The following is a 21,670-nucleotide window of genomic DNA, read 5'->3' as shown; positions in this document are numbered from 1 at the left end:
AGACAGATGGCAGTACCTCCATAATCACAGGAATTTTTCACTAGTCTTTCTGTTAACTCCAGACAGACTGCAAAATAAGGGAAAAAAAGTGAGACCCTCAAACCCAACCCAACCAGCTGTTAAGAGAGCAGACCAAAATGTAAACTTGATAGGATTAACTTCCACACATGCATTTTAATTTGCATAGCCATATGCACCTGATATGAATATGCTCAGCGCCATGAGTGATTCTGAATTGCCAGCCACAGCTAGTGAGATTTGAATAGCCAGTCACGACATACTCTTTCGTAAGGTTCACTGGAAGTAGAGTAGCAAATGAGGAAGCAAAAAAAACCCTACACACAAAAATGTGTAATTCCACCTCTTTATTTTCTGTGTTCCTAAAATCAAGGGCCTCTCAACAGCAACAGGTGCATAACATCATCCACAGAAATTATATCTGTCCTTAACTCATGACAGTGTGCCCAAGTATTGCAAGTGTAGGGGCTGTGTACTAACAAAGTGCAGACCCTGCGCCTACTCAGTTGTAGTAAAGAATGTAAGTTTCTTGGTGACTTTTAACCCATCCTTACTTTAAAAATTAGAGCGCTTTCAGACTATGCAAGAGGACAGACTGCTAATGTAATAATTGCAATTTTAGAACAAAAAACCAGGTAATTTCAATTGTTTTTTTTAATTAACCCAACCCCCAACACACACATACAATAGCATGTATGCCAAGCTTCAACCCAAAGAGTTTTGGAACAGCTGATTTACTGAATTCAAAAGCCATATTTTATAATGGAAATGCTAATGCATTTACCTATAGCAGCTCTAGCTACACTAAAGTAAATATTTCTTTAGGGTAACAAAACACATTGCCTTACCCAGTAACACAAGGTATATGAGTTTTATAATACATATTACTGTCTTTACTTGTACTCATACTTCTCTTTTATATATAAAGCTCTAAAAACAATTCTCTACTATTTTACAATTAAATTAAAGCATTTCCATGATTGGCCTAACTACTGATTTTGGTCTAAATATTTTAAACATTAATCATTCCATAAACATATACAGTTCAAAACATGGTCCCACCAGTAAGAAGTAGCCTTCTGAAACAGTCCAACGATACTCAACCATGTAATTCAGTGCTCAATATCATCTAATTGATAAATATTCATATTCCATTTCAGACTCTACTCTCAAAAATCTTTAAAATACTATCTTTACAGTCTTATAATGCTTACAAACATCCAGAAAGGGTTCACATTTCTAACTTGCTTGTAGCAACCATGCAAGTGTTATTACTTATACACTGGGACAGCTAAGCATAAACTTCATGCCATCGTTTTTAAAAATTTTAACCTTTTACCATCTTTCATACAGTGGAATTAAGTTTACAACGTGGGTAAGAACCTCACTTGCATCTGAAGAAGTGAGGTTCTTACCCACGAAAGCTTATGCTCCCAATACTTCTGTTAGTCTTAAAGGTGCCACAGGACCCTCTGTTGCTTTTTACAGATTCAGACTAACACGGCTACCCCTCTGATAACTGACTTCATGTTATTCCATGTGAACACAGATTAGAGATGAGCCAGACACTCCAAACTGCACTTTTCAGTTTAAGCCTCTAAGGACTAACTTGTTTACAGTCAGTAGGATGCACTCAGGGCTGGCTCCAGGCACCAGCTTAACAAGCAGGTGCTTGGAGCGGCCAAGGGAGAGGGGCGGCGGGTCCCTCACTCCCTCAAGGAGCGAAGGACCTGCCGCCGAACTGCCACCGCCAATCGCGGCTTTTTTTTTCTCTTTTTCTCCCCAATTGCCGCCGCCAGTCACGATTGCGGCTTTTTTGTTTTTTTTTTTTTTTTGCTTTGGGCGGTAGAAATGCTGGAGCCAGCCCTGGATGCACTTAAAGCTGCCTTTCAATTGAACAGACACCCAGTGTACTGTCAAGCTACCTCTAGATGTATTCTAAGAGGTGACGTCATTACAAAAAAGGGCATAATCCAGAACTTGGTAGATTCCAAGAAGTATGTAGCTGTTCAAAAATGTAATCGTCTCAACTGTGCTTAAAAATAACACTGCACCACAACTGAGGGAGTCATTAGCCACTTCACATCTGGAGGCATCTGATCTGCAGATTTCCTCGTTCCTACCCCAAAGCAGGTAACACCACATTCTCTATTCATGGTATATTATGGTACTGCTCATTCTGGACTAGAAACCAGAAGAATCAGATTTCTCCAAATTAGAAGTAGCTAATAAATCACATTTTGTTAAAATACAATGTTATCCGTATTTTTCTTCTTTTGGAATCTTACAGATAGTTTTGTGAGGTTCGTTAACTTTTGCAGGTCACTATAGCTGTCAACCAGGATATCCCACACCACTGTTTAGTCTCACAAAAGGGAAAATCTTTATTAATTTAGGTATTAACTACTCCCAATCCTGTGTGACTCCTCTCTATAAATTATAGGATTGCAATAGGACAAATTCAAATCCCAGTTAGGACAAATACCTTTTAAAACAAGAAGTGGAAAAGTCAGAGAAATACATATGAAATTCTTTCAGCATTGCATTAAATATACTGTTCTTTTTTCTGAATATGAATAGACATGGATACAATCAAGATGAATAGCAATCAATATATAACTTTTCTCTAATTGCTCAAAAATTAGTATAAAATAATATAAATTATAGGAATGATTGTTCCAGATTTTTAGATGTCAATTATTAAAAAATCATTTATAAGTGAATGTTCATTGTAAATTATTTACAGAAGAGGTAACAAAATTTCCAAGTTAACATTTATCATAGTGAGTTATGACCTAGCACATATGTAAAAACAATGCACTCATCAAAAATTACAAAACCCAGTACTTATTACCAATTACACAATAAGTCATGATTAGCTTTATGTAGCTGATGTACAGTATGCTTTTAAGAAGAAAAGTGCCAAAACTCTGTTATTCTCTGACACTTCATAGGTAAAAGTCTTTGATTTTTTTAATCATTAAGCACAAAAATGTTTTGAAGACTACTTTCATCAATTTTAAAATAATGCCAAATGAAAATCTTTAGAAAAAAGAATGTTACAAATGTAAAGTACATCTTATTAAAAATGCATTTTAAAAAAGTCTATACATTTGTCTTGACAGTTAAAGATTTTATTTGCAAAAGATCTGTAAGAACAACTGGATAGAAATGCTCGTGTAAACTATTTTTTCAAGAAGCATTTGGGTTTTTTAGAACTAAGCGATGTTAATAGGGAAGGCATTTTTAAAATTGCCAACAGGTTTTTTTTTTCCTCCAAAGGATAGCATCTTTTATAGTTTAGGGCAGTTCATGTTGTTAGGTCACAAATCAAACGGTTAATTGTAAAACTGAATATAATTTTCTCCATAAATTACAGTGTACAGTATTAGTTCTGTTGCCTGCGTTTTGCCGATCTCATTTTTTCAAATCGTGACTCCATCTCTTCCAGGACCTTTGGTGTGTAACGTACAACTAACTTAACCTTTCCTTGAGCTGCTTTCAGCAGTTCTACTGCCTTTTCGTGGTGTTCTCCTTCAACGCTCTGTAAAGCATAAACCATTAAATACTACATTAGCAAAGAACACAAGTGTTGCAGAAGATTCTTTAGCTCCTTTGTTACACAAAAAAATTCCATTATAATAAAAAACTAGAAGTATGGCAGGTTTGAAACTGTAATGCAAGGGTTGCTATCACCCAGTTGAAGACTTGAAGCTTCAACAAGTCACCAAACAAATGGTGATGGCAGACTTTGCATTTTCTTTTCTAACTAGCGTAAAAAAAAGTCATGTGGAAATGAGTCCAAGCAACTAATTTATCATCGGAAACAGGGAACAAGCAGACATACTGAGAGTCACTAGAGTTTATGTTTTACACACACAATAAGTACAATAAGAGAAACATTTTAAAACATGGTCCTTTAGGTTTTAATGTCTACATTTAATAGAATTTATAAAATTTTCCCTCCAGACAAATAGTATTTAGCAACTTCTCCCCACCACTGCATCCGTTATAAGATCCAGGCATCATATGTTTTATCATCAGTCAGCAAAAGTTATTTCTCCCAACTTTATTATAGTTATCAAAACAATGACATTACTATCCCAAGCCTACCTCCCACTGCTGCTATTAGAAGCTAGAAGGCAGGTGGTGTACCTGTTGATTGGAGGGTTTCCCCGTTACTATAAAGTTACTTACAAAAAGAAAGACAACAGTTAAAAAAAAAAAAAAAAACAAGTTATTTCTCTTCTATCAAATTTAGAAAATGTGCTTGGATATTTTCATTTTTTGTTATTCAGCTGAATGCACAAGTCGTTCTCTTTTAAAAATGGCATGAGAAGCTTGTAAGAATACATGGTGTCAGTAAGAGATTTGAAAAAAATCAATTGCAAAATAATATGTGAGATTGCTTATAGTTTCTAAACTATGTCTATACAAATATATTTGAATTCTGTTGTAAACAATATACTAAATGTTACTAGTATAAAAATTCTGGAAAGACCATTAAAATCTTTTAATGGACAAAAGTCTAGTTTTCAAAATATTCTCTATTAGCTAAGTTCTGGCAAAGGCATAAACATTAAAGCCTTTGCAACAATACACTGAAGCATGTTAGTGCTAAGTGTGACAGATATTGCAGCCACATGCAGTGTCTTTAGTGAGCAGATTGTATTAAATTTATTATTGTTTTATGTATCATTGTGAGTCAGAGACCATATGCAACTCTATGAGGAGAGGATTTCCACAGGTCCTTCAGGAACTAAAAACAATGTGGGGGTGGGTGGGTGATTATTACAGTTCCTGAGATTGTAAACAGTCCCAGAGAAGTACCAATCCCTAGGGTGGCTTGCATATATTGATCCAGGCTGCATTTTTCCCAGACACTAAGAAACAAAGGAAGGCCTTTTGTTATAAACGGATGAGCTTGAACTGACTTGGGGTCTTCTTTTTGATTCAACAAAACAGGCAGGAACTTGGATCCAGGGGAACCTCAATCCTTGGACTGAAAGGTTGGAAATACTTTGGTCTACTGGGGCTCCATAAGACAGATGAGCAATTCCTAGTATATTTAGTGTGGGGTTTAAAACTATTTATTGTTGGGTTTCTTTTTAAAATGTTTTCTCTGCAATGCTTTTGACCTAAGAATAAATGTACTTTGCTTTGTTACAGTTGTGTGGTCACTGGTTAACAAAAAACAAAACAAAAAACCAAAGCAAAACAACACTGACATTGTCCTCAGAGAGAAAGCAATGCACAGGGCGGAGCCTTAGGCAGACTAGCTTGCTGGAGATATCACAGTGTAAGGCAGGCAGCTGTAAAGCCTAAAATTCCCCATCAGAAAGGAGAGAGCCAAGAAAGGTGACTGGTGGGAATCTGAAATGGTAAGTGGGCACCCTTGAGGGACCACGGAGGGGGAATACAGGTGCAGTTACTCCTGAAACTGTGACACTAAGTTAATTCTGAATACAGTTATTAAAAACAGGTCTGTTGCATATTAAATATATTAAAATGTTAAGAATGTGCTCAGAGGTATGAGGAGGAGATTTCTTCATTTAAAATTGGTAACATAAAACCAATGTACCTTACATGTGCATGAACACACATCCCAGTTTTATTTATTTTTATAAATATATATTTAAATTTATGCCCATTACTCTGCTAAGCGGGGGTTGCTAGGTTTTTTTTGGAGTGTCTGTGGGTGAGGAAGGCCGAAGAAAGCCACTTGAGGCTTATGGATTCTGGTGCCAGTTCTATGCTTGTCTCAGTATATTTTAGAGCAACTTGGGAATTTCTATAAAGATACACTGGCTAGGCCAAGGAACCATGGTACCAGCACAGAACAGCTGTAGCACTTTGGCCAGGACCCCTTCCCATTCCATATGCTGGGGGCTGCAGAACCAGGTGGCTTAAGAGATGACTATGCCTGCTAGGGATATCCCCATGTTGGGGACATCTAATAGCTCTCCAATTCCTTTGCATCACAAGAGTGGCTCTGGTTACAGACTACAGGATTGAATTAAAATGTACGTTGTAAAATAAGGTTAGGTTTGTACAAGTAGTTACTAGAGCCCAAATTTTAACTAGTACATATAAATTAAGAGTTTTTGAAAGTACAATCAAAACTTGTGTAGTTCACTCAGAGCTGTCTGAGAGTAACTGAGGAGCAAGAATTCTTCTATAAAAATATACACCAAAATAATTTTAAAACCTTTTAGCTGTCTCCTTTTTCTCATCACCCAGAAGGCCACAGGTTGGTATTTTATGTGCTGTGCCTTTTATGCATCTTCAGCCTAAATGGATGCTGAATTTAAAAAATATCAGTGACTGAGTTTAAAATACATGCTCCTTTTTATAAGAAACTGGAGGAATGGTTTTTAAAATCTCAGCACTTAGGTGAAAAAATCACAGTCCCAGCCAAAATTACTTTATAGCTTGCACTTTGTCTCAGTTTCAGTCTCCAGCAGGATCTTTATCAGGACAATGACAACATCAATGGACCGTCACATTATCTTGCCTTAGATTGAATGGCTTTGGTACTTACCTTACAAGATGCAAAAATTCACATTATTAAAAGTCTGCAACATCAGGGACACATGTAGCAGAACCCCTTTAACCACTTTTGGTGGCCAAACCAAAAAAATAATTGCAAACTAAAACTGATTCCCCCGCCTATTTTTCTTGCTGAAATGAAAAAGCAAAAAAACTCTTTGGTCAGTTCAAAATGACATTTTGAAATGGTACAGGCTGATTCCCAACAGTTTGTTTCAAAAATTTCAAAACAAACCATTTTGACTTTTGAATTTTTTTTTCCAGTTTTTATTCAGCAGAAACTATTCACTGAATTTGACCCCAATTTGCAAATAGTTTTGGTTGCACCAAAAAAGGATTTTTCAGCAAATTTACTATTTGTTGAAAAAATTATGCCCATCTGTAATTGTAAAACTATTTCATAAGGTAATAATACAGTTTGCTTCAAAATAGAGTACTTAATATTTGGCCTTATTTATCCTCCCATTCTCTGAAATATTGCCTCAGGTAATAGTATACTTGTATTACCATTTAGTGAATTCATGTACAATAGCAAAGCATAGTCCAAGAACTCTTGTCATACTCAAGTTTTTGTCCAATATCCTAGTCTTGCTAATTATGAATCAACTGCAAACAGCAGGATGAGATTTCTATCTTTGCCAACACTAAAAAAAGGCACCAGGCTTATGCAGACTACAGTCTCTATACACCCTCAAGTGGACACAAGTAGTTACTACAACTGAAAGTTAAAGCCAATTCCTACCACTCCGTTTACAGAAAGAAGCTGGTCTCCACGTTTCAGTCCCCCATGTCTATCAGCTATACCGCCTGGGATAATTCGAGAGATATAGATTGGAGAGTTTTGCTCTTTGCCTCCCATAATGTTGAATCCAAGACCTTCTTCTGTTTTTGGCAGTTCAACAACTCTAGGATGTGAATGACCTTCACTGGCAGCAAATGCAGCAACTGTGGCCTATAAGAAACAAAACTATTTACTTTTTCTTAAAATCAGAATCTTAGAAAGTCTCCATCTCTTATAGTCAGAGGTGGTAAGCATTTGAAAAGATTTTTGAGACAGACAATGAAGTAAAAATAATGTGTATCCTAGGTACCAACATCAGAATACGAAAACTAAGGGGCATTTTGAATTAAATAAAAATGAATGTCATTTGAAATAACAAGTCTTTCATATCTTGTTCATACAACTGACAGATTAACAGGTCATATCAGGAGATCACCCTTTTTGTGACAAAGTAGTACATTCTATTCTAGTTATAGTAAGACTTTTACCTTTGCTGTAGCATTAGCTCTCACTTCTGGGCTACTGCTGATGTCCACAGTTTCATATACGTGCTCATATACCTTTAGGACAAAGTTATTTAGTAGGTACATAATTTAATGGGAAAAATGAATAGATAGGTTTTCTGCTTAGATGGTGTGACAAATAATCTACTGTGTTAGATGTGTGACAAGAGATCAATACTTCTGCTGCTACTCTCAAAATTGCATTTCCTAATTTAGAAAGAAAGGGTATGCGCCTGAAAGATAACGAATCTGCCCTATTGGAAAACCTCCTCTAGCTGAGGCCATGTCTACACATAAAGCACTGTAATGGCACAGCTGTACCGACACAGCTGCGCCGCTGCAGTGCATCTGGTGAAGATGCACTACGCTGCCAGAAGAGCTCTCCCATCGGCATAAAAAAATCCAGTTTCGCAAGCAGCAGAAGCTCTCCTGCAGATATAGCGCTGTGCACACAAGCACTTATGTCAGTGTAACTTATGTCATTCAGGGTGGAATATTCACACCCCTGAACGACAAGTTTTGTAGATATAGGTTGTAGCATAGACATAGCCTGAGACAGGACTGAGACAGTAAGTCACACCTTCCCCTGGGTCTACTGAATGGGCCATTCAAGCACAGTGAATATCACTGAAACCAAAAGCCATAGTTGGATCTGCAGCTACTCCCACCCACGCCCACACAACTGGAAGAACCATTCCGAGTGCAGGTAAGGGAGTGAGAGCCTTGGGGAGATGCTAATTAATGCTAGAACAGAATGTTAATCATAAGGCGGAGAAAGAAGAGCAGTCAGATTTGTATTGACTCACAGCTTGCCTTCACTACTAAAACAAGATGCATTTTTTACCTCAGGGTAACTAATGCGCATGAGCTATTTCATAACAATACTGTGAAGACAAAACACTTTTGTTTTACTGCAAAGTAAACTCACGGAGGTCAAACTCTGGCCAGTTTCCCTTGTGGTAAAAAAAGTGTCTTGTCTTCACTGTGTCTTTATCTTGTGATAGCTCATGTGTTAGTTACTCCTCCCCACCCACTCCCTTTTTTTTTTTTTTTTTTAAGTAGTGAAGACAAGCCCTCACTTGCACTTTTGGGTAACAGATGCTTGTAGCTGACAGGAAAGTCAGACCCTCAAGTTCTCTCTCCAAGAAAAGTGTGAATTGTTAATTGGCTTTCTGTAACCTAAGATAATATATTCTTATCTAGGTTACTTTGGGGCAAAATTTAAATCTAAGTATGTTAAGACAATTGTTCATTTTGTTTTAAATCCTTCCCTTTTTTTTTTTTTTTTTTTTTAAATAAAGAATTAAGCCCCAAAGTTTGCAGATAATAGATTTGAGGTCAGATTAAAAAGTAATTCAAAACAAACTCTTGTAACAGCTAGCTTTGTTCCTGCTCAGTAGGTACAATAGTACATGTTAGAAGCAGGCATATATCTGGTATTTTTGGTTGCTATTTGTTTATGCCAGGTTAACTTACCTCTCTCACAGCATTACAGAACTCACTTTGAAGGACCCTTTGCAAAGCCTGTAGTTTTTGTGGTGGTACTTCTCCACTCCTCTGTAATTTTTCCAGCAACTCAATAGCTCGGCAGATGTCTGTGAAAAGATAGAATATTGATAATGAACACCTGACTTTTACTCAGAGAATGTTCTTTTAGTGCGTTCATGCGCACACATACACACCACTTTGTAAGTCAGAATTAAGGATGCTTAAATGCGTTTCCTTTAACACAATCACTAAATATTACTGAGAAGACACCAGTTAATGCATCAACATCCAGTTGATGTGCCAGTTCCCTCCTCCAATGACCCCTTGCATATCTCATCTTCAAGATCGTCATATGTTAAATCTACTTCTCCCTCTGATCCTTTGAATCCGTTCCTGGTTGCCTGTACCACTTTCCACGCCCCATCAATGTGTGCTTTTTATGGTCCCTGTCTCATTCTCCATTCTACTTTGTTTAAAATCAACATTGATCAATATCAGCATTCACACATGGAATGAGGAAGGGGACTACACAGAGTAGAAAAAAAAAGAATTGAGTAGAAGGGCTGGTATGGGTATACTGGGTAACAGTGCACACTGTTTCGGTTACCCTGACAATTTATCCACCTTCCACCAGTGGGGAGACCCACTGCCAACATAGCTTCCCAGTCACTGCATATCCTGCATTTCTGGCTTCCTTGCCTTCCTAGCTCTACCTGCCTCCCCAGTTACAGCCCCTACCAACCTCTGAGTCTTGTTGCCTCTATGCCTCCCTTCTATCCATATTTACCCACTGACAGAATCTACCCGTGTTCACACCCTACATACTACTGTAATAATTTTTGTACAAGGCATGTCTTGTAAGGTATCATTTGAAAACTCAATTTGCTGGTCAGTATCATCCTGATAAAATATGTGTGGAACATTGTATATAAAGTTATAAGATTTCCCTGTATGATGTTATTAACACATGTTCCAATCCCCATAGCCCTCCCCAAACTAAGGGTGGCAAGCAGGTCTATCCTAAACAAAGGAATGTGTACTCTGCTTAATTTGCATTTAAGTAGCAAACAGAGTCTTTGGTCAGAGACGGAAACAAAAAACACCCAAATGGGTGAGAAAAAAAGCAGCAGGGAACATCCTTCCACATAGATTCTCTATCTCCTAGTGCCCAGCTGAAAATGTTTTTCAAGAGGGGAACAAGTACCCAAAGGCATCTCTTTCTTTCTCCCTGCCCATGACATGCACAGTATCTGAAGCGAAAAAGGAAGCCGGTGCTGGATTCTGGACAGAGTTTGGTTAGCAAGACTGCTGAAAGCACACAGTGAGAAACTTTGCTTGAATCTGAAATAGCTTGTTAAGGTAGGTATTAAGATGTTTTACTATCTTTATTTTTCTTGTAACCATTTCTGACTTTTGTGTCTCATAACTAAGAGAGAGAATACAAGTAAATAAACTTGTTTTATCTAACCCAGTGTGTTCAAGTTGAAGTGCCCGGGTAATGCCATTTGGGGTGACAAGTTATATGCATATTATTCCTTTAAAGGAATAATGGACTTATAATATTTTGTACTCTCTGGGAGACGGCCAGGCAGTACAGGACATAGATTTCTGGTGGAAATCAGACTGGGGTATGTTGGGGTGACCCTGCAGTATAAGCCAGGCTGGTGAGAGTAAAAGTGTAACCCAAGTGTGGTTGGCAGGCTGCAGTTACATGTAGATGTTCAGGGTGTGGCTTGCAAGCTAGAAGGCTATTTGTGAGTGGCCCAGGTGAGAGCTATTTCACCAAGGCATTGTAAGGCACCCAAGGTTGCAGGACAGGAGTAACACAACTGCTCATTAGTCTGGATTGTTCCCTGGTATGTCACACCCACCCATCTCATCTATGATAAATATTGGCAATGGGAGCTCCTGTCTAGCAGATCTGAGATCAACTGTGAAAAACCACCAGGACTTTGCTAGATGGAGAAATTACTTGTGTAGCAGAGCTACAAGTTTCACCTGCCAGGCAACTTTGTACAAGCTTCCCCCACTGCTTGCCTACATTGTTAAGGCTGAGACATGGTCAGAAGTGGCAAAGAGAATCTTACAGGACAATTGCCTGAAAAAGGAAAGTTCATTGCTCTGCTTATTTTAATTGGTGGAACCACCTATGGATTTTCTGAGGAGAGTTCTGGTCCAACTGACTGGGAGTACAGCTGACTAAGCTTAAACACTTCATAGGAAGCAGGTATGGACAGAGGAAGGGAAAGCAGCTAAAGTCTGTTATTGGACGACACTGGCCCTTTAAGAGGGAGTAGGGCCAAAACTGTGACTCATCAGCTCACTTCAACTGGACTTAAAAGGGGGGGAGAAAGCTGACGAGTCAAAGCTGCCTGAGAGCACTGACAGAGAGATAGAGAGCGGCAGGTGAGGGCTGTCTGAGGAGGAACAAAGACCCAGGAAAGAGAAGTAGCGGTAGAGGAGAGCTGGTAGAAAGCCATTGAGAAGAGCAAGAAGTTGATGGCGAGGACTGACCAGAGCTGTGGAAAACCTGCCAAGTTAAAGGAGAGCTTGTGCAGAGGTTCCTAGGAAGAAGAACCACCAGCCTGGTTAGGAGAAGCTGAGCCCAAAACAAGAGTTGATGCTGGAGAGTGGATTTTGGAGCAGGAATAGGACTCCTAAGAAGAGAGGCCTGGGTGTTTGGAACACTGTGGGAAGACATCCTTGCAGCAAGCTTGAGTGGAGGGCTACAGGAAGCTCAGCTCAGAACATGCCCTGAGCTGGGGTATGACTCTCAGACAGGGAAGCTTGGCTGAGTGGAACAGTGTGGGGAGTTCTTTGCAGGAGCCCTGACTCAGGGCTATGGGACGAGACTTATGGGACAGAAGCAGGTCTTGGAACTCTCGGGCAGAAGGCCTGGAGAGCGGGGCCCTGGAACAGCAGCTGAATGAACCATGATAAAGTGGTTACTGACTCTCAGATGGGTGACCTGGGAATCATGACCTTTGAATGGGATTGAAGAGCTGCTGGACTGCAACCTTCTTTTACTTCAGGGTTTCAGAAGGATGGTTTTATCATGAATACTGTGGACTATTGCTGCTATACAGCACCATTCACTAGGGACAGAGACCGATAAAAATAGCTCTCTCCTCTTTCTGGGGACAAGATGCTACACAAAGCAATTGTTACATGGGAGAAGACAGTGAAATTAAAAAAAAAAATAGAAAAAAGATTCAAGGGACAGCAGACACTTAACAAGTTTGAGATTGCTTTCACAGAACGCATACACCCTTCCAGTTTTACAAGTACCACAGGGGGGCAAAGATCAGAAGTTTTTCCTCATGCAAATCTACATATACACACAGTACATTACAGCTTTATTTATAAACTGTTAATTCAACCACAAATGCAATAACTTTTGGCTTAAAGGAATTTAGTTATAGGGAGAAATTAGGCAGAGAATGATAAAACTGATTTTTAAGGACAGCTGATAGCTCCATTTTTTCCAAACAAAGCTTACACAGCATAGTGTGAAAGAGTACCTGAAAAGTTAGATTATTCAATTTGTGACACCAGCAGACCAGAGGCCAGCAATTGAGCACTGACAAAGTCATTGCTGGAAACCAGTCCAGCTCACCTGTGTGTTAGTATGGTTAAGTTGAGCATTGGACTTTATGAACTACTAGTAAATTGCTGAACGCATTAATCCTACTTATAATGTCTGTATTCTGTGCTATAAGGTAATACTTAAGTATTTGCTATATAGTTCAGAACATAACCCACCAAACAAGAAAAAACATCACCTAGTACTAAATCCCTATGAAAGATATTTCCTCTTGCCCATCAGGAAGGACTGTCAAAACTAAATGGGCCATTGTGGAACATCACAATACAAAATTTTGCTAGCTGTTCCTGCACAAGCTATGTGCAAAAGGGCTCATCCCATCATCTTGAATTCTGGAAGAAGGAAAAAAAGATAGTGAACAAGAAAATTTGTCATCTCTTTGCTGTTTGAATTCTGACAGGGCTGGAGCTAGGAAACAGATGCAGAGATCCCCCATGGTCAACCTAGGTTAGCCCTAATAGACATTCAGTGGTGATAGATTGGTACAACTCTGTCACCTTTTGAAACCATAGACAGTAACTAATTTTGTGTATATATGTTTGCCTGCGTTAACTTGTAAATAATTCATTTCTTTTTCCTGGTTAATAAATCCTTAGTTTGGCTACAAGCAGTTGTCTTTGGTGTGATATATAAGGTACCTATGAACCTGGGGTAAATGACTCATCTCTGGGGAGTGGAAGCAACCTGAATGAATCTTTTGTGATCTTTGGTGCATGCCAACTATCATTAAATCCAGCTTGCCTGGGTGACAAGATAGACTGGAGTGCCTAAGGAGACTGTTTGCGACTCCATGGTAAGACTGTTACAGCACTTTAGGGATTCATATTTGTTACTGGGTTGGTGAAATCTAATTACTCCTGGGGGAATTGTGCACCAAAAAATTAAAAAATTCTGTGCACAAGTTAAATTCTGCAAATTTTATTTGTCAAAATACTACTACATCATCACACCAGTTTCAATTATTTTGTTAATTTATTTCAAAATACCTGTCAGCAAGAATGTCTGTAACAATACAGACACACACAAAAGTTCCCTCAAGAGTAGCGAGTTAAAGAAACCCCTATGACAACCCAGTTCCTATTTCTCTGCCCTCCCCCCCCCGGAGCCCAGCCATGCCCCTCACCCCCCCCCCCAGCCCAGACACTCACACTCCCTACCCTCCAGAGGCTAGCTGCACATCCCCCCTCCTCCAACACTCTCACCCCTTAGCCCCAAAGGACAGCTACAGCCTCCTCCAGCCCAGACGTTCACACCCTCTACTCCCCAGAACCCAGCCACACACTCCCCCCAGCCAAAACACTCACAGCCCCTACCCCACAAAGACCAGGGATCCAGAGCGAGAAACAGCTTGATGCTGGGTCCCAGGCTTGCACAGAGTTTCCTGCGTGCTGCCATCTCCTTCCTTCAGGGCATGCTGGAACTGTAGCTGCTGGGAACCCTTCAGTTCCCTCCCCCTGGCTTTGTCTTATATTTGCGAGCTGGGCTATGCCAGGTTCAGCGGCCCCTAGTGGTGGCCAACATCTCTGCTGTCCATTTCTATGGGGGTGGGGGGAGGAAATTCTGCACGCACAACATTAATTTCTGCAAAATTCCACATTGCGCAGTAGCGCAGAATTGCCCCAGAGCTATCTAATTATAGAACACACATCCAATTTGGGGTGTCTGCCCTGCTTTTTGACAATCTGCCTTGAGGTTGGCACTCTGTCCTGAACCACTCCAGACAGTATGATGCTCTTTAAGTGAACATTTAATGTTGCAAAACAAGTCTTAGAATGCCTAGAAATACGTTGTTGTTTTTTAAATGCAAAGTTGATTTGGTTTAATTTTTTTCCAATATTGAGTCAGGATCTGTTAACATGTTCCTCTGACACAATAAAAAATTTCCCACCAGAATTAAACACTGCATAAATAATTTCATTATATAACCATAACAGTAGTACTATTACATGTGTTGTGGAGTCTAACATTCCTTTCTGTTGTAAGTCTTCCATTGTTTGCACTTCATGCTGAACTAGACCCAACTGTCCATCCCATCTAAAGCATTTATAATCTATCTTCTGATTACTAGTGTCTGGATGCCAAATATTCTATTTTGAAACAAAATATTTTTGCCAAACAGATATCATGCTAGGGTTTGACCACCTCCCCTTCATTCTTCAGTTTCTACTGTTCAAGAAAGGAACCTGATGAAAGGGCTTTTGGGGGGGGAGGGGGAAGCTCAGAAGACAGACTAGACAGTTTGGATCTTCTCTGGTAAGGTATTCCACAGTCTAGAACCTGGAACTGAGAATGCCTTGCCTCCAGCTCCCAGAAATTTCATCCTAGGAACTCAATTTCCATATCCCTCTGAATGCAACTGTGTTGGTCAGTCACAAAAAGGCAATCTCTGAAGGGCCCTGGCCCCAGCCCAAAGAGCATTTCAAAGATTAAACTAAGGATGCAAACAGGGAACCAACAGACGGTACAGGGCACTGATGTGATGTTATTTTGGTTGTAAGTTCCCCAAAAGAGTGGAGATGCCACACACTGTGTTATATAATGTGGAGCAGGATTTAATTTATGTCTGTAGAATGCTCAGAACCTTCAGACACTAATTTTGAGATCCAGACATGTACAGAGTAAGAGGCAGTACATAACTGTATTGCCCCAGAAGCAGCTCAAGCCTGGTTGATGCATAAATTTTGTACCATTATAATGATTTCATGGACTCAGATTCTAAGGCCAGAAGGGACCATTGTGATCATTTAGTCTCATTTCCTGTGTAACACAGGCCATAGAACTACCCCAAAATAATTCCCAGAGCAGGAGTAAGTTGATTATTTTTTGTCAAGGTTCAAATTTTTTGGTCAAGGTATAGTCAAGTTCCAAACTCCAGAGAAAAATAATAAAAAACAACAATAATGATAATGAGTAAATAAAAAGATTTCGGGGTCCATTCAAAAGCATCTGGTAGTCCAGATTTGGGCCGCAGTCTTCCTATTGACTACCCATATCCTAGAGCCTATCTTGATTTGAAAATTGCCAGTGATGGAGAATCCATAACCCTTGGTAAACTGTTTGAATGGTTAATTACCCTCACTTAACCATTCCTACCTTATGTCTTGTATGAATTTGTCTAGCTTCAATTTCTAGACATTGGATCGTATTATACCTTTCTCAGCTAGACTGAAGAGTCCTCTATCATCACATTCCAGCTTTCCAGGTAGGTACTTAAAGTTAAGCTACTTATAAATTAATCAAGTCACCCCTGAACTTTCTTTTTGTTAAACTACATAGATTGAGCAACTTGAACCATCACGACAAGGCATGTTTTCTAATCCTTTAATCATTCTTGTGGCTCTTCTCTGAATCCTCTCCAGTTTAACATCATCATTCTAGACTTGTGGACATCAGAATTGGACACAATATTCCAGCATGGGTCACAGCAGTGCCAAATAGGGAGTAAAACAACCTCTCTATTCCTACTTGAGATTCCATGTTTATGCATGCAAAGATTGCATTGGCCCTTTTGGCAAGTTAGGGAGTGTGAATTTTTTTTAAACAAAAATAGTTATACAGGTGTAACTGGTATCCAGAGGGTGGATGCTGATATTCCAATATAAGCACTTTTGTGCTGGCACATCTTTTTTCATACTAATACAGTTAATGCAGTACAACATGTGTATAGCCAAGGCCTCAGTCCCAATCTCTTTCCAGGTTCTCCTGGTGCTCTGAAGAGGGAGTAAACTGAGCTAGGTCTATAACTGGAACAACATGCCTTCCCCAGTGCAGCTATGTCTCCTCCACTCAGATCCTTCCCCATTCACTCCCTCCCACCTGCATGAGGCCGAGGCGGTGGGGGAGATACAACAGTTCTATGGAGCCTTCCTGCACTGCTACCGCTGATGTGGTTAACTGGGCACTTTGTGTCCCCTTGCACTGCCACACTAGGTATGCCCTAATTTGGCCCATTATTCAAAACAACAAGAGACTAAATTGGATACTGAATTGACTCAAGAAGGGCTTCAAGGAAAAAACCTCACACACTTGGAAATAACACCATTAAAAACAGTAAATTAAAATAATGTAACAAAACCAACGTGACACCAAACCCACAACACACTATTTAAAGGATGGATTTTATTTGCAGCCAGCAGATTTTCTGATTAATCACATGCACTTTAAAAGTGAATTTCTGTTGACTGTGGGAGGCACTAGAGTGACTGAAAACCCTGGAGGCAAAGTTAACTAGAGTAGAGGTATATTAAAGACAGTAGCAGTGCAAGGTTCTCTACGTAATTCTACTAGCGCCTCCACTCTAAAAGATAACCTCAAGGTGTGAGAGGATAGTCTCTCATCCTTGGCTTCCAGTGAAATTGCTAAAAAGGGTGTTACAAGAGAGAAGAGATTTCTTCCATATTTGACTCTGTATGCAGTATTGTAGCCATGTTGGTCCCAGGATATTAGAGAGACAAGGTGGGTGAGAAAATATCTTTTTTTGGACCAACTTCTGTTGCTGCGAGAGACACGCTTTTGAGCTTTCACAGCTCTTTTTCAGGTCTCGAAGCTTGTCTCTCTCACCAACAGAAGTTGATCCAATAAAACATATTCCCTCACCCACCTTGTCTCTCTAATATGTGCCTCTGGTTAGCAGATTTAGTCCCATTGCTAGTAAATGTGTGGTAAATTTTTTAAACATTTTCCCTCATTTCCTAGGTTACTTATCAACTCTCTCTGATCAGTTTATCCTTAGCCTGATAATGATATCATTTAATTATCCAAAGTCAACACTACCAGAATTAACAGAGGTTAGTTATTTCTGCAAATAGTGCTGCCCTTCAGTATATGTCATATAGGTACACACTATTATATTGTACTCTTTTTTCCCCTCTTTTCTCAAGACCAACATGCAAGAAAACATAAAATAGTTCTTTTGTTCCACTGATTCCTACTAGGTAACTCTGCACAGATTTGTTTTCATGGATAAAGCACAATGACAGGGTAATGAGATGGAGGAGGATGCTGCCCCAGGTTTTACCAAGAGCAACTAATCCCATTGCCAAAGCAGCTACTCTAATTAGCAAGGGGGGGGGGGGGGGGAGAGACTGCAAAGCTGTGGCGTAGGAAGCAACTTACATATATCCTTATTTACAGACATTTCCCCCCACACTACAAATGATTTATTTGTGGAACAGGGAGGAGGGAGAAGAGAAGAAAATCACCAGAAAGTTTAAGTTAGGACTGTGTATCTCATAAATGCACACTAGTAAAAAGCAATGAAATAGGCTGTTAAGTTATCCACACTCCCACTCATTTCCTTTTCTCAACTTTAACTACCTCCTTTCTATCACCCAAATCACACTGCATCCCAATCAATATTCAGCCTAATGCCAACCACTGATTATCCATTAATATGTTCAGAGACTTAATGTGGGGTTGATGTGACTTTCAAAAACTGCACTGTATCTGTACGGGATTTTGTATTGGTGTGTGAGACATGGTGCTAGACAGAAAATAGTCATTAGAGAAGGGACTTGAACTTGAGCGTCTCATGTCAGGTGAGTACCCTAACCATTAGGCTACAAAGTCTCTCACACAGTGTCTCTCTCTTGTTGACCCAATGGCTATTTAAGTATTTTCTACAAAGTGGAACAGCTTCAACAGAAGAGATAGAGAGTCTCACCCCAGAATCCACCAATGGTTGGGGTACTCACGTGAGTTAGAAGAGATGGAGTCAAGCCTGTGCTCTGACTTGGGGCTTTGAACCAGGTAACCCACATCCTGGGTGAGTGCTCTAAGCACTGGACTATTAGTATAAGGTGGAGTACAGGCAGCAGCAGCACCACCTCCTTCCCCCTGATAAGCTTACAGGCTTCTATGATCCACACTTAGGCTATGACTACACTAGAGAGCTTACAGCTGTACCAACACAGCTGTGCTGCTGTAAGATCTCTCCTGTAGCCACTCTATGTTGACAGGAGAGTGCTCTCCCATTGATATAATTAAACCACTCCAATGAGTGGCAATAGCTATGTTGGGGGGGGGGGGAGCTCTCTCCCTAACATAGCGCTGTCCACACTGGCGCTTCTAGCAGTGTAACTTATGTTGCTCAGGGATGTGTTTTTTTTCACACCCAAGCAACATAAATTATACCGACAAAAGTGGTAGTTAGACATAGCCTTAGGTATTTAACTCTCCCCATGTACCGTATAGGCCTAGACACCTAATTCCACTTAACAGCAGAGTGCCTATAAATCAGGTGCTGCAGTGCTCAGGTTGAATCCTAGCCTGGTTGGTCAGAATGAGTAGAAATAATATGAACTGGGGATGGGGGGTGGGAGTGGGTAGGAGAGAATTACTTAAAGTTTAAAAGTGCATAGATAGTTTATTAAATTATGTAAATGCCTATTTCCTTGTTTATTGCCTCTTTCACCCATTCTGACAATCTAGCAAATTTAACTCAAAGTTGAGAAGTGTTCTATGTAGAAAAATTCCTACTATCGCTATCCCTCACAAGGTGTGTGCAAACCACTATCCAGCAAGACACAAGTCCAGTATGGAGCTGATGAGGAAATTCTAACAAAATTGTAAAGGGGAAAAAAAAAATTTAAAAAGTTCCCACTGAAAACCAAACTTGCAGACATTTACTTAAGTTATGAAGGACAAAAGGAAAATCTGGGTCTAATAATTCCGAAGAGGTTTATGCCTGATGCCTTATCATCAGCGTGAGCGTAACGAGAAGGAATTAACTTCGTGCCTTGGGGATGCTTAGAGGAACCCAGAGACGTGTTTTGCTTTTGTTTTGTTTTTTGGGGGGAGTGGAGGGGGGAAGAGACTAAACATTCCAAGAACCGTTTAAAATGTTTCTGCTGCCCCAGCCAGTACTTCTCGCCTCGAAGAGGTACAAGGAAAATTCAAAGGCCCCGGGAGGAGTCGGCTCCGGAGAGTGAAGGGGCCCCTGAAGCGAGAACCAGGAGAACACGGGTCCCGCTGTCCACTCACAGGGAGACCCCAATGCGCCCAAACCCTGGGGCCGCCGGGCACCTCGGGGCTCGCCCCGCCCGGCCAGCGCAGAAGCGGCGGCGGCGGAGGACGTCGCTCTGGCACTCCCGGGGGAAGTGTCACTGAACTGCCGCAGCCCGGGAGCCGGTGGGGAGAGGGGCCCACCCAGAGCTCCGCCCCCTCGAACCGCAGCAGCCCAACGGCGCTGCCCGGCTCCGCTCCCCGTCAGGAGCCAGCGGACCGGCACCCCGCGCGGGGAGCCGGGGAGAGTCCCGCACGCAGCTCCCGGCCAGTGGGAGCGGCGTCACCTCCCGCGCGCTCACCTCTCTCCAGCCGCACAGGCTCCCCCAGCGCCGCCATCTTCTCCTCGCTCGCGCCCGCACCCGGAAGTGACGCGCGCCGCGCGGAAGGCCAAGGCGCGCGGCGAGGAAGCGGGTGTTAGGGGGCGGGGCCGCTGGGCTGCCTGCAGGGTGGGGTCCCGGGGCTGGTTCCGCTAGCGCGACCCTGTGGTTTTTGTCCTCCTCCGGCTTGGGTGCCCCACCCCGGCTCCAGGCCCCGCGGCCGTGCGGGGTCCGCTCCCCGGATCCATCCCAGCGCCGGGGCGGGCAGGAGGCTTCGCACGTGGCTCTCAGCAGGGGGCGCATCCCCGCCTGCGCGTGTCCTGAACGCAGCGCGGCGGGGGAGGCACACGGTGCATGCTGCTGCGGTGCCACCGCTGTGTCCCGGCGTAGGGCACGTCCCGGCGTGCCATGAATCCCAGCGCAGTGTGCGTGATGTACTCTGTGTGTGCTGCTTGTCTGCCATCAATTTAATCTGTGTGGGGGGCAAGTGTCTTGCATGGTGCTTGTGTATTGTTAAAATGATCTAAGCAAGGGGTACAAGTAGGACAAACTCAGTGCGTGCCTTTGCTTTTATGTAAGTGCGCATGGGACTGCCCAGAGGGCACGTAGTTTCTATGTTGTTAATTTAATCTAAGTGCATTATTCTCTGTGTTTGATTTTTGCTTTGAAAGAATAGTTCTGTTCACTGAAGGACCTTTTTCACAAGGGCATGTTCTCAGTTCTGGGATTCATTATAAGGTTGTCACTCCTCTTATAATGAGGGAGGCTGCTACGTGTGGTTCACTGAGCCATTTAATATGAATGGAAATGGTTTGAGTTTTGCAAGTGAACAAAGTGAATGATTATGAACATGTTTTGAGTCAGAAAAAATGTTTTAGCAGCTGGGACTGTAAAAGTTATAGAACATGTCTGCAATAAAATCCAGATGTTTGTATTTCATAATGTCACTTGAAACTGCTTGTTCTGCTGCCCCAGTAGTGACTGAAATGTTTAGGAGCCTTCAGGTGACATTTGCACAGGAATGTTTATAGAACATGGCAGATTTTCATAAACATTTCTAAAATTTAAGATATATATATATTCAATGTATGAAGAGAATACATTTTAAACAGCTCTTTAAAGTAAATATTTTGTCAATTCACACACTCATGATACACTATCCTTCATATTGTCCCACTATTGTTGTTTGACTACATTCAAACCTACTATCATATTATGAAACTAATAACATCTGAAAAGCATAATTCTGTTGACTTTCCACCAGCATAGTCCTGTAGAACTTTTTGCCTCTGGGAATGTGCAGTGATTTATAGCTTCTGTACAGGTGACATAGAAGAAAGGTTTGTGTCCATGAGTCATTTTTTTTTTTTAAATGTCAGTCTTAAAGGTTTACTGGTCTTTGGTC

At 41.0% G+C, this 21,670-nt stretch overlaps 1 protein-coding gene across 1 annotated transcript; it reads right to left on the bottom strand.

Moving 5' to 3' along the window:
- Nucleotides 1–350: 350 nt before the first annotated feature.
- On the bottom strand, nt 351–21,172 carry LIN7C (lin-7 homolog C, crumbs cell polarity complex component). Its single transcript, XM_054025981.1, has 5 exons — nt 20,248–21,172; nt 9,328–9,446; nt 7,837–7,908; nt 7,310–7,519; nt 351–3,562 (listed from the first exon to the last, which is right to left on the bottom strand). Exons 1-5 carry the CDS (start codon nt 20,282–20,284, stop codon nt 3,407–3,409), a joined length of 594 nt encoding a protein of 197 aa, XP_053881956.1. The 5' UTR covers nt 20,285–21,172; the 3' UTR covers nt 351–3,406.
- Nucleotides 21,173–21,670: the final 498 nt, after the last annotated feature.

The sequence above is a fragment of the Malaclemys terrapin genome, chromosome 4 (assembly GCF_027887155.1).
Source record: "Malaclemys terrapin pileata isolate rMalTer1 chromosome 4, rMalTer1.hap1, whole genome shotgun sequence".
Lineage (NCBI taxonomy): Eukaryota > Metazoa > Chordata > Testudines > Emydidae > Malaclemys > Malaclemys terrapin.
The sequence above is the reverse complement of the archived record's forward strand: the minus strand, read 5'-3'. Positions and strand labels throughout refer to the sequence as shown.

Bases quoted from the DNA above. Each gene is read 5' to 3' on its own strand.
- LIN7C (XM_054025981.1), bottom strand. From the start codon at position 20,284: ATGGCGGCGCTGGGGGAGCCTGTGCGGCTGGAGAGAG. The intron at 9,447-20,247 runs GTGAGCGCGCGG...ATCTTTTCACAG, and splicing joins GCCTGTGCGGCTGGAGAGAG to ACATCTGCCGAGCTATTGAG. The intron at 7,909-9,327 runs GTAAGTTAACCT...TTTGTCCTAAAG, and splicing joins TCTGTAATGCTGTGAGAGAG to GTATATGAGCACGTATATGA.